We start from the raw sequence: 13,713 nt of genomic DNA on the forward strand, positions 1-13,713 counted from the left end.
CTGTGGCCCACATCTGTCCAACAGCAGTTAACAGGGTGCCCATGCCCTTGCTCACTATCCTTCTGTACACACCCAGAGGGGGATAGCCAGACCTGACGTCATCACAGCTTGCTACACCCCCATCACAGCTTTCTCCCCATCATGTCTATGGTGCTACCCATTGTAGCTTGGCTCTGAGACAAGTAAGCAAGCCAAGTATACCTCTACCCAAGCTCACATGCAGGGAACAAGTATCCAGGAGTTCCACACATAGACATGGGACCCACATCACCTCCCAGGGCTTGGGGAATGCTGAGGTAGAACACAGCGGGGCTCTCACCAGGCCATGTCTTTAGGCCACACTGGAAGAGACACTTGCCATACTGCACCTGAACAAAGGGAATGTCTTCATGGTTCAAGAAAAGTGAAGAACGGGGTAGAATGGGATTGTCCTACAGTAAGCAGCCTGTGTGTCTCAGGTAGGGGAGGCCCTCTGGTCACCTCAGGGAAGAGGCACTTGCCGTGCCTGGGACAGGACGGCAGCGTCTCCGCTGCTGGTTCCAGCACCTCCCTCCACGAGAGCCTGTGCTCTTCCAGCAGCTGGGTTCATGCAGCCCCTGCATCTGGTGTGGGCCTTAGCTCAAGATGACCTTCAGGTCCCTTTCCGTCCTAGCAACTTGTGACCAAAGTACATCTTTTCCATCCAAGAGGGACGAGACAGGATGCTTTCCTAGTAAGCAATACCCTGTGCCTTGGGAGGCACAGCCGGCCTACACATGCCAAGCATGAGTTTGAGGCCACAGGTTTGACATGTCCAGGCCAACAAAGAGAAGCATGACCTAGACCTGCCTTGGGTAACCACGGTACAACCCGTGAGCTGAGACGTGGTCCCCAGCTCAGATCCACATTTACAATCAAAGGCCCTAAATAAAAGTCATTCTCACGTGGTGGAGAACGCAGCGACAGCCGAGTGATAAGACAGCCATGATTATTCCCCAGGGCATGCGTGCATCCCTGCCGGAGTAGCCCACAGGAAGGTACCTGGACCTTGCATGTATGATTTATGGAACGTAAGGCCTAAGTGAACATGGAACCACAACGCATGTTCACAAACCTGGAGAAACGAGCCCTTCTGATTGCACAGGGATGTTGAGGGGAGACTACAGACCAGAGCCAAGAAGAAGTGGCGGCCTCAGGCCAGCACAGTGCCGAGCAATCAGCTCAGCATACTACATTATGGCAGCCACAGCAAGGAAGGCAAGAAATCTAGAGTATTCAGACAGAGCAGGAGCTTGAGACATCCAGACTTCAGATTGGGCAGAGAAGGGCAAAGTGGGTGGTAATAGCTAATGTGGTCTGAGGCTCTGTCTCCATCCCCTGCCTAGTTGTGGAAGCTGGAAGCAGGTTGCCTAGATGTTGCCTGTCTGTCTTACTTGCTGCGGGGTCAAGGGAGGGTCCAGCTGGACTGTGGTGACGTTGGAACGATATCTAGTACTACTCAGACCAGACATGGCCCCGTCCTCAGCTCCTGGCTGCAGGGGTAGTGACTCAGGGACTAAGTCTAACCCATTCCCACACTTTCTGGCCTTCTGCTCCCTTTGCCAGATGAGGCTCTGCCACGGCTCTATGCACTGCAGTGGTAAAGCTGGAACCCTAGGTGGACTTCCAGAACACAAGGTGACAGGAGACATGGCAGGGAGGGATCCTGAGACGCTCGTCTCGGTCTCTGGATTTCAGTGGTGCTACCGGGTCTACATTTCCAGTCCCGAGTGCCTCTCTAACTCAGTGGATATCCCGAGTTACCTCTACTGCACAATTACCACACCGCTCTCCTTCCCGCACCCATCTGACTCCTCCGAGCCATTTCAGCTGGCTTGGACTTCACCACGCTGCCACAGCTTGCAGAAACTGCAGGGGCAGGATGATATGGTGGCTGACAGTCTGACAAATTCCTAAAAAGCCTCGCTAATAATTAATGCACTGTGCTGTAAGGACGCTGCTTTATCTAGAGTTAAGTCCAGTAAACCCTCAGATAACTCAGAGTGCAAACCCACCTGAGGATGGCAGCTGTACTGACAGAATCTACGGATGAAAGCGAGCAGGTCAGCCTGATTCTCCATCCCCGTCAGAGCACCCTGGAAAGAGCCCAAGCGGCTCCGGCTCAGAAGCCCAGAGAAGAGGTAATTACAGCTGCAGCCCCGCTGTGCCTCCCAGAGGTGAAAATAAACTAAAACTTGAAAATCAAGGCATCGTTCGGATAGCAGTCCTTCGTTACAAATGAGGCGCTGTTACATGTCTGCCACTGTCACAGTTCCTTGTTACTAGCCACCCCTTACCACGTCCCCGACGGTCTACCTCAGCTGCTTGGGTGGGAGAACTATTTCCTTAGTCTCGTGGAAAGTTCATCAGACTGACTGCTGTTCTCTGAAATGACAAGGGCCACACAGTCCCTGCCTGGAAAATGTCAGGAAATGCTTCTCTGCTTGTCAGAGTGAACCTTGAGCCAACCCAGCAAGTCAGGACCTGCTGGTGTAGGGACAGGACACCAGCACCCACTTGCCACACCTCCCCAGAGTATACCTCACTACCTGTACCTGGACCTCAGCTATAAAAAGTGAGGACAGTTTGAGTCCTTTGCTGAGGGAGGAAGGGCTGTGGAAATTGGAAGAGAAAGAGAGGACCAGGACACCACTCAGCTTCATCTCTAGACATCACGGGGCTGAATGAAAGCCCAAAGGAGACACTGAGAGAAAAGCTGGGACCTGCAACAGATGTGGAGGCCCTGGTGGGTATCATGTCCTACCTGGGGGATCTTCTAAAGGAGGCAGTACTGCTCAGCTCTCAACTCTTTACCTCCTGTTGTCTAGAAAAGCTGACTTAGAGGCAGAATCCACAGGGGACCATGGACAGTAGAGAAGGAGTGGCCAGCTGCAGGGGTGCTGCAGGGGTGTTGCAGGGGTGCTGCAGAGATGCTGCAGGGGCACTAGGTCAAGAGCTGCAGGGTTTTTGTTCTGGTTTGTTTTTTTTTTTGGTTTTTGTTTTGCTGTTTCTTTCTTTGTTTTGAGACAGGGTTTCTCTGTGTAGCCCAAGCTGTCCTAGAACTTGCTCTGTAGACGAGGCTGGTGGTGAACTCAGAGATTCTCCTGCTTCTGCCTCTTGAGTGCTGGGATTAAAGGCGTGTACCACCACTGCCTGGCAAGAGTTACACTTAAAAAAAAAAAAAACTAGAAGACGAACTCTGTTTGGTTTTTATAGATACTAGAAAATAAATGCTAAAAAATAAAAACAGAGATGTGGTGTAGATGGTAAACGGGATTTTACCTCCAAACACACCGTACATCAGGTGGCAGCATAGAAAAATCACTAGCATAGCGGACACAGACTACAGACAGACAGATTATAATGCAGAGGTTTATTTACTTTCAAAGACATGGTAGTACTTTTGTTGGCATTCCTTCATTCTACACATTCCACAAAGAGTGTGGCAAAAATACAGATAGGGAGCAAAAATAATGGAATATCAGGGACAAAAAGTATTGTAAGGAATACTAAATCAAATACGATGGTACATGCCTGTCAGGCCAGTATGCAGGAGACTGAGGCAGGAGGATCACCTCTAGCTCACATCTTGCCTGGAGTACATAACATCATCCTACTCTTAAAAAAGAAAGGAAAAGAAATACTCCCAAATTATTTAATGAAAACCGATTCCCACGTCTAATAATACCAGAACCAGATTAGAGGAAATACTCATTGATTACAAGGGTGGACTAAACCAGCACCCTCACACGGGCTGCAGGAAAGAAGCTTTGGGAAAGTGCTCTGGCCGCACGCATGCACACAGGGCCATACGGGGTTAATAACAAGACCTGTGATATTACCTATAGGAATCCACCCCAAGGAAATAGTCCAAAGGAAGCAATAGGTATATAATGAACAACTGAGGTTATTCACTACATGGGAATGCTTAGTATTTGCAACAGCAAGAAACTGAAGACACCGTAAAGAATTAAGATCATGATAGGCCCTTATTGTAATCACTGCACAGGCATTAAAATGTTAATTAGGAAGACAGTGAGGTAACGGGGAAATCTGTTTATCACTCATTTGTATGATTTTAGGTAGAAAAGAAAGAGGAAGATGCGTGAATACGCAGACGTTATGGTAAGCTCTGGGATAAGGCAGAGCGTTTGGGGATATAGCCTTCCCCTCCATCTTTCAAAGATACCATATTGCTCTGGACAAAACTAAAGGAGGATGTCAAGACGGTCTGGCGGGGCAGTACCTTGGCTCCATCAACACTGATGATCCGATAGCTGTTCCTGGTGACATCGTAGAAGTAGGAAACAGTGACGGCCTGCTTGCTCGCGGGCACCCAGTTCTTCTTGGTGCTGGGGTCAATCTGGAAGACGTGCGCTCGGGTGGTGAAGATGGGCTGTTCTCTGAAACAGAACAGATGTGTGTGAACCAATGGAACTTGACCTAATGTATCAGTTATGATTTCTAGGCCACCCACCGTCTCAGACGACTTTAAATAGCTTGTCGGCAAAGATCCACCTGCCTGAGAACAGTCAGAGCAGGGAGGAGGGAGAGCTACCCTGTGAGTAGGTTCTGTAGCCCACAAACCCACACTCCATTTAGTGGCAACTACCTCGAGGCTGTCGGGCAACTGGCCTAATGAGCAATTGGTTTAAAACAAAACTCTTCAGTGAGAGTTTTTCATCCCTGTCAAGTGTCCTGTTTTGTTTTGTTTTCTTTCTGGCATCCTATTGACATTTGTAGTGGTGAGGTGTTCTTTGGAACTAATTCATTTTAGAAAAATTTTAACAAGTTTATTTTGGGAGATTTTGCATCAATTTTTAGGATTTTGTAAACCATTTGAAGCTTAATATTTCATCTGAGTATTTCTCAAATTTGAGGGAGTGTTTTGAAGGTTCGAACTATTTTATATCCTTAGAAGAAATATCAGTTTGCTTTTGCAGCTAGGAAGTGCCTTACAGCTCAGAGGAGCCATCACAGCTTGTGCAGACCTTCCATCTGGGTTTAAGGTGTTTTGTGTAAACTTTCTGTCTGGGTTTAAGGCGTTGTGTAGACCTTCCATGTGGGTTTACGCTTCACCGATCCCCTCTCCCCTCTGGTCTGACGCTGAACTGCTGTCTTTCTCTTCCTATATGCCTGTGATCATTTCCTGAGACTGCTAAAGATATTAACCAAGTTAACACATCATCTATGTTTCTTTCTGTTTAGTAAAGAATTAGGTCCCGACAACAGGCATTACTAAGAAGGACTTTAAAGTTCGAATAGAATTCACTATACAGCCATACTCTGAGGTACCTGCTTAACAAAGCCACAGAAAAATGAAACAGACTCAACACAAAATCTACTTTTTGAAGAAAAGCTTTATAGACAAACTATCTCAAAAATTCTTTTAAGTGTTCAAAATAAGACAAAAATGGGGAAGGAGAACCAGCATGCAAAAATAAAGTTAAAAAAATAAACGCTATTGTAAGTACTGATTAAAGATACAAAATTCAATCTGAAGGCTTGATTTTGGTTTAGTCAAATTAATTTTTTTAAATCTCAACAATGTCTACAGAAAAAAAATCTCAACAATGTCAACAAGATGATAAAAATGACAGCAGTGTCAGAAGTTCAGAGGTCAAGGGAGTCTCAGCGCTGTGCTTTCAGAGGGGAGATGGTGAGGAGAAGAGTCTCTGAGCCCTGCCCCACCCCCTCCACCAACAGCACCTGCAGAAGACTCATTATTACCGGAAACACAGCTCTCAAGGGCAAACTTTATTCTAGGAAAGCAATTTACTCTTCGAGCCTCCTACGAGGGATGTCGGATAACATCATGGCTATCGGCACAGGGCTAGAGCAACACGGAAACTTCTGGAAGAGCACAGTATGAATACAGCGCCACCAGAGCCGCTTCTAGAGTTGGTGTTTCTGAAGAGCAGCAGATGCCCGCATGCCTGCTCCTCTCTGGGCCCGGGGAGCAGGAAGCATGAGCGCAGGCCTTTCCTGCAATCAACCTCACGTTCACTCGCTTGGTTCCTCCCAAACCCACAGTCTTCCAGCGGCTGGGTGACAGCTGTGGGAACCAAAGGAAGATTCCGGCTGTACCGCTTCACATCCGCTGTCAAGAGGCCAAGCTGCGCGGAGCACACACTCATGAATGTGATACCGGGAAGACTGCGGTCTGGAGGGCCCAGCTGTGCCCTTCACAAGCAGGCAGTGCAGCTTCCTAATCATCAAAACACAACACGCTAGAGAAAACCACGTTCTCATGCAGCAGTCTGCGTATGTGAGAGGAAGGAGGGATGAGCAGCTGTCACTACGGAGAAGTTGGCCTATTAAATGATACCAAATCTCTGATGCACTTTCCTAGGTCAATAAGCTGTAGCCCCTTTCAGGGTTGGAGCCCAGGCTTTCAGGATCTCTGATCCTGATTCCCCCCTGAGGAAGAGGGGCTGCGGCGGGGGGATAAGCATGCAGCAAGGGGACACTAGTCTGCTAAGCCGTCGTGATAGCTGGAGCTGGAGAGATGGCTAAGTGGTTAAGAGCACTGGCTGCTCTTCCAGAGGACCGGGGTTAATCCCTAGCAACCACATGGTCGCTCATACCCATCTGTAATGAGATCTGGCGCCCTCTTCTGGCCTGCAGGCATACATGCAGGCAGAACACTGTATGCATAATAAATCAATAAATCTTTTTTTAAAAAAGATAACCTTCATGATAGCAATATCCATTTTTACAAAAATTACTAGTTCACAAGCCTATCCTAGCTCCTGGAACCTGACTCTCTAATAAAGGACCTGAGTTCTCACCTATAACAAGGTAACAGTTAGGGGAAGTGCTTTCCTTAGACACTATAAGGACTTGAAATACAATAGAGTACACGGTCTCCACAGCCAGCATCTCTCACCTAGAAAGACAGAGTTGACTGTTGGTGGCTCACCTACTCCTACAACTCTGGGGGGCCAACAGTGGGACCAAGAACCGATTCTGTGGAAGCAAGGGATAGGAAAGGGGGCTGAAAGGAGGCGGGTGGGGGGGCTCTGGTCAGAGAAGGAGGAATGGGGAGAAGGTAGGCGGGGCAGCCTGCTGTGTTCCCTCAGTGCCTTAAAGCCGGCAGCAGCGGGGAAGTACAGCCATCAATCACAGCGAGATGCAGGGAGAAAGACCGTAAGGCAAGGTGAGATGGCAGAGCTTGTGACTCGATATAGCCAGGGTAGCCTGCTGTCTGCCTGGCATGACTTGGCACTCAGACCAAAGGCCCCCATCTCCAAATCTGCCCTCTGAGACCTGGACTCTGAAAGCCTTGAGTTGTCCTCAGAACCTCAAGTAGAAAGACAGAGGTGGGTCCATCTGGACACACCCGTGGTCACCACCACAGCCAGCCTTCTACAGAAAGAGGCCCAGGAGGGACACTGTTGGTTCGCTGTACCAAGAAACTGTGGTTCTACTGAGGCCCTACAGCTGCATTCCTTGGCCCCAAGGTCTCAGCAAACACTGGTGGGGGTATATGTAGTGGGGGGTGGGGACAGACGGGACCTGGACCTTCACATCCAGTTGAACTGAAGCTCTGTACCCAGGAAGCCACCCACAGGACTGGGATTTCCACATGAATAACCCAATCTGAGCATACTGGGGAGCTCCAAGCCATTCTGATATTCGAAAAGTCTAATGTTATTTCAAGACGGGGAAAAAAGAGGCCAGGATGAAAAGAACAGCCAGGCGTTGACATTTACCAACTGCTTAGCATTCTGCATATGGGGTTTCTCATTTAGGATCACAATAGTCCTGTGGAGACAGTGAGGTACAGGTGGGGAGACAGACTCAGAATGGCCAGGAGACCTGCCTGGATCACACACTCCCTCTTAACCATGTCCTGTAAGAATAGTTAAAACAGCAGCAGTGGGCAGTAGACAGTCTCTGGTGTGGTCCCCAATGGAATGCCCTCCCCTCCTAGGAAGGTGAGACATTTGTTTTGGCCTTTGCTTGCTTGCTGGGGCCTGGGGATTTTAGGCAGGGTCTCTGTTAGTCCCCACGGGGTCCTCTAACTTGTGAACGATCCTCTTACCTCAATTTCAGGTTGGAACTTTAGTCTGACTCTTTCTCTTAACCAACAGAATATAGCAAAGGTAACAGATTGCCCCCCTTGTGATTAAGTTATAGAGGATTGTAACTTGTTTTCAACTAACTCTCCCCTGCTGGCTTTCCGGAATATTAAGAGTCCCACATTGTAAGACACTGAGAAGATTCCGGCCAGCAACCAGAGAAGAACTGAGGCCCTTGGTCCAATATCCCCAGAGGACAGAATTCTGCCAACAACCATGTGAGCTCCAAACCAGATCTATCAGCAATGAAGTCTTCCCGTGAGACTTGAGCCCATCCCCAATTACGGTCCCTGGCACAGGATGGCACCCAGCTAAGGACACCCAGATTTCTGCCCTACAGGAATATGGTCTGTTTAAGCTGCTGCATGTTCACTGAGGTGAGACAGCTAGCTAAGGCACTGTCCCTCACAGAAGGTTTACAACACACCACACCGATGGCAATGGCCTCACTGCATCGTCCTGACAGCTGGGAGTAGACACCATTACTGCATAGAGAACCCAGGGGTCACACGTTGATGCCAAGCAACAAGAAGCAGAGAAATTCAGAGAAACAGACCCCAACTTCATCAGCTCATTCAGCCTCACCTGAGCGAGTTCAAGCCCTGTATCTAGGACAAGGTTGTCAGGTCCAATGTGTGCCCACATCAGAGTAAGGAAAGTCAACAGAATTGGGACTTCCACACCCACCGGGCCACAGGCCCCTCCCAGCAGGGACCAGCAGAGCAGGGTGGATCCCAGAAACCACCTTCAGCTCCAATTCCATCCCCCTTTCTTTGGTGTGCAGCGCTCAGGGGGTATATTTGAAATACGCTCCCATTCCTTCGCCACGGCTTTAAATAGAAAGCAGATGTTTCCGGATGGCAAAGTGCTTCTTCAGGCAGACAATATAACCTACTGTTCTCTTGCACAGTCTTTTAAAAGCTGAATAAACACCAATTGCTGCTCATTGAGCACATTCTGGAACCTGACAGTAATTGTCCCTAAGAATAATTAGACGCTCCGTGCAACATATGTACGTTTGGAACACGAAACCGCTCGGCAGAGCCACCGCGCTCCGGCTCTGATCCGTCTCTGGCTCCGCATGAAGTGATTCTGCAAAAGAACGGCATGGTTACTTCTTTTCTTTTGCAGAAAAGAAAGAAAAATGAGGTTTTAACTTGTCATAATCTTTCACTTGCTCAGTGCCAGGCTGTTTTCTGACATAAATCCATAAAGCCTCGTGATTCTTATTTTCCAACTTCTGTTTGATTTGAATTGCAGAAAAGCGATTCAAAATTTATTTCTGCAGCTATTTAAATGTTTCAGAGTCTCATAAGGTTCCCTACTTAGTCTTGACTCTTGAGATCTTCAAATAAGTAGTACCTAGAGGAGAGTCTCCCAGGCTCTATGATAAGGTCCTACTAGCCAGCACCACAGGCTTCTTTGCTCCATCCCTCACAGGGCCAGCTCTAAGCTCTGGGAATATTCACAGGCTCCAGGCCACCTGCCCTGCTCTGCCCTGCTCTGCCCTGTCACCAGACTGGCTTCTGCTGTTCTCGTGTGTGTGTGTGTGTGTGTGTGTGTGTGTGTGTTGCTTTGAAGGACAACCTCAGAGGTCATTTCTCTGGTACCTCCCACCTGGCACCTCTCACCTTTAATCTGACACAGCAGTCTCTGATTGGCCTGGGACTTTTCACCCCATAGGCCAGGCTAGCTAGCCAGCAAGCCCTAGGGCTCCGCCTGTCTCTGCCTGCCTCCCATCACACCATTGCTGAGCTTAGGAGCATGCCACCAAGCCTGTCTTTTTACATTGGTTCTGGGGAATCTCAATTCAGGTCCTCGTGCTAATGAGCAAGAGCGCCATCTCCCTGGACCTCCAGCTGTTTTCCTTTAGGGTTTCTGTTTGGGAGCACTGGGGATCGCAGCCAGGGCCTCACACATGCTAGGCAAGTGTTCCACAATTAAACTACCCCAGCCCTCTTCCAGCAACTCTGAAAGCTGTGCTTTCTATGTCCGCTCCAACACCAGGGCCGTCTCCGGACCTCAGATCTCCTCTCTGCTGGCCAGAAGAGTCACGTCCTACCGTAGCATCTCAGGAGGTCTGATGTGTAATTCATTTTCATTTTGTTTGTTTTGTTTTTATGGTGCCTGAGACTTTGTAAATGCTGGCCAACCCTCCATTACCATGTTACACTCTCTCAGGATACAAGCAAGGACCAGAAGCATTGCTTACCTGGCCCCTGGCCAGCATTCCAGATGGCTAACAGGCCCCTTGCCTGTGAGGCCAAATACCCAGAGCCCAGACAGAGATACAAGAGGGGAAGGTGGGGATGCAGACAGAAAGTCTCACATATTCTCTCAAGCAGAAAATCTAATTTACAAGCACACTGGGGTTCTGTTCTCATAGAAAACCAAATAGTAAGGTTACCACTCTTGGCAGAAATGACTGCATACATCAATAGAAAAGTTTCATAAGGTGGTGAGAATAAGATCACTGATTAAAAAATAATCCAATGTGTACAAACAACCAGACAAATGATAATGAAATTTCAAATATTCCATTCACAATTGCAATAAAAGGAGTACAGTGTCTCGGAATCTATTTAAGAAGTGTGTAAAATCTGTATTAAAAATAAAAATTTCCAGGGTGCATGGAAGAAAACACTCAAATAGGACATACCCCATTCTTACATTAAAAAGTCAATATGAAGATGTCACTTCCCTCTAAATATGTAAGTATATAGTGAAAATATTACAGGATTATTTTAGAACCAGACAAGGTCAATCATATAGCAAACTCATTTTGTGAACAAAGTTCAAAAATACAAAAAAAATCTTAAAATGAAGAACAATGGGAGATATTTAGCTATATCAGATATTGAAATATATTATTACAAAGTTAATAGCAAACAAAAAGGGACATGTCATCAAATATGCAGACGTTCATGGACGAGAACAAAATCTATAAATAGAAGCCCCGGGAACTGTGTGCGGGGCACAGGCGGTTCTGCCTGTTTTCGGGGACAAAGAATTGTTCCACACATCTTGTTCCAAGGACACACAACTACGCAGGGAGCTTGAACCAGTCAGGCCTGAACCCAAAGCCCATCTCCCTGGCCTGAGCCCCTTCCAGGGACCACAGCTCCCTCACCGTGCTTAGGTCACACAGCACCAGATGCTAATTGTCACACCTGATAAATCAGAGACCTCAGAGTAAAAGCATTTGCTACCAATCCTCCTAGTCAGCCAGACAGGGGATTTCCCCTTCAGGTCCCGGTTACAGAGAGTAGAAGAGGGGGAGGGGGGGGAGGGGGCATGGATGATGTCAGGCTTGATTAATGATGCTACTCATTCCTTGGAGTGTCTGGCCACTTCTAAAGAGCATTTGGCACACCTTCTCCTGTTGTGATGTGGGTCTAATTAAGTTCCATAGGCCGTGGTTTGCCCCGGGGAGGACATCTGATCCCTTCTCACGCCTTTGGATGTGGACAGCCAGTAGTAGAGAAACAAGCAGGAAAGCAAGTATTTCCATTGGTGGACGGGGAAACTTCCTCCCTCTGAGAATGTGAGGAGACCCTAGAGCTTGGTGGGGCGCGTGTGTGTGTGTGTGTGTGTGTGTGTGTGTGAGAGAGAGAGAGAGAGAGAGAGAGAGAGAGAGAGAGAGAGAGAGAGAGAGAGAGAGAGAGAGAGAGAGAAGGGATAGGCAAGGCTGCACTGCTATTCCATGTCCAAATGGCCCTTCTCCACATCGGCACAGACACCCCACCTCCACTCACACTCCCTTCTCCTAGCCAGAGGTCACATTTACAGGAAGGGACATCAGGAGATGAAGTCAAGGACAGGATGCAGCCAGTCATGGATCTTGAACACCCTGGTAAGGAAATCAGTCTTTATCTCAGGGCCAGCATCTGTTGACTGGGTACCACAAAAAATTTATATCAAAGCAATTTTCTCATCCAAATGCGTTCCAAAAAATACATATGTAGGAAAAATGTTAAATGCATTTAGATTTCTGTTCCCATAATTATGCAATTACACTTTTAAGAAACTGCATTCTTAACCAAGTACTGCTAGAAAATAACATAGATACTACATGATACACACATTATCTGTCACACGAGTTTCACATAGGTGTGTAACCTGCACTCATAGTCCACCTTAGGTGTGCATGGGCACTATGTTCACTAGATGCTGCATCTTAGGATTATAGTAGACTTATCATTTTATTCTGTAGAAAGCATATTGAATATCTAAACCACTGTATTAAAAAGAACTCACCCCAGGGCTGAGGATGAGACTGAATGGAAGGAGTGCTTGTCTAGCATCTGTGAAGTCCTGGGATCAGTCCCTAGCACTGAATATGACAGGCATGATCGGTACACGCCTGTGATCACAATATTTGGGCAAGGGAGGGAGGCAGGAGGATCAGAAATTCTAGGTCACCCTTTGGCTACACAGGGAATCTGAGGCCAATCAGGGCTACCTGAGACCCTGTCTTAAAAAACAATCAGGGTGAGTAGAGAACGTTCGGAATACAGAAATCAGAATTTCACAGTTCACAAAACGTGAACCCCACAGCCAAGAATTGGAAAACATCCAAGTAATGATTTCTGGAAAAGCAGGTGGTGAATCGCCAGACTTACGACGATTAATGATCTCTGGGAGAGCCTAATTCGAGAGCGTGGAAAATGCTGCTGAAGGAACAGTTTGTGTTCTTCCTCCTGCTACAACACATCTGTGCACACAGATCTTCATATTAGACCACAGTGAGACGCAGTAAAGCCGGCTGTGACTCGGCAACACGATTTCTAATCTTAACTAAAGAGGATTTTTTTTTAAAGACGAGGAAATGATGTTCTCGGTTTTAAATGTTGAGGGAGCTTACATTCACCTACAATAAAAAATAAATTAGATGTCTGACTAAGTACTCTGTCTTAATAAACTAGAATTTTCTTTGACATTTCACCCCATACTGTTCAGAAGTATTTACATATATGTGTGAATAATTAGTAGTAATGGATTTATCTGTGAGATCTTATCTTGCTGCCTCCCCCCACACACTTTACCTTGGAGTATGTCAAGTTTTACAATCTGTTGCTCTCCTGTGAATATACCAAGATGGGTCAGGCGCAGTGACACCTACCTGTAACCCCAGCACTGGCAGCAGAGCAAGACAAGCGCCTCACGTTGGAGACCAGCCTTGTCTACACAGCAAGCTTCAAGCTAGCCAGAACTATCTAGTAAGACTCTGCCCCTGAAAGATGCTCAACAAATAAAATTAAATTAAAATTTAAAAATGCAAATTGGCATTTCATAGCAACTGGAAAACACTGAGTTTAGAGCAAAGAAGTAGCATAGTCCAAAAACGCCATGTAAAGGGTGCCTGGCACCTGTACTGGGAATGAACGGAAGGAAGAGACTAAAAGCTACGCCTGGAGCACAGTCCAGCCCTCCCAGAATGGAGAGGTGAGAGCTGGTATGAGCAATGAGAATGGGCCACCAGGAACAGGTCACTGAGACTTCCAAATGGCATTAGGAGAACATCTGGTGTCCAACAGGTGATCAGCTGAGATGTCGCCATGCACCCTAACTGATAACATGACCCGAGCTTAACCCCGTCACTGCTGTGTCA

At 47.4% G+C, this 13,713-nt stretch overlaps 1 protein-coding gene across 2 annotated transcripts in view; it reads right to left on the reverse strand.

The window, feature by feature from the left end:
* Positions 1–13,713, reverse strand: part of Homer2 (homer scaffold protein 2) — an 87,460-nt gene that overhangs the window by 32,691 nt on the left and 41,056 nt on the right. For both annotated transcript variants that reach the window (XM_038313764.1, XM_038313763.1), the window contains exon 2: positions 4,265–4,421. In XM_038313764.1, the coding sequence (XP_038169692.1) occupies positions 4,265–4,421 (157 nt within the window). The remainder of the gene's footprint in view (positions 1–4,264; positions 4,422–13,713) is intronic.

The sequence above is a fragment of the Arvicola amphibius genome, chromosome 12, assembly GCF_903992535.2.
Source record: "Arvicola amphibius chromosome 12, mArvAmp1.2, whole genome shotgun sequence".
Classification (NCBI taxonomy): Eukaryota; Metazoa; Chordata; class Mammalia; order Rodentia; family Cricetidae; genus Arvicola; species Arvicola amphibius.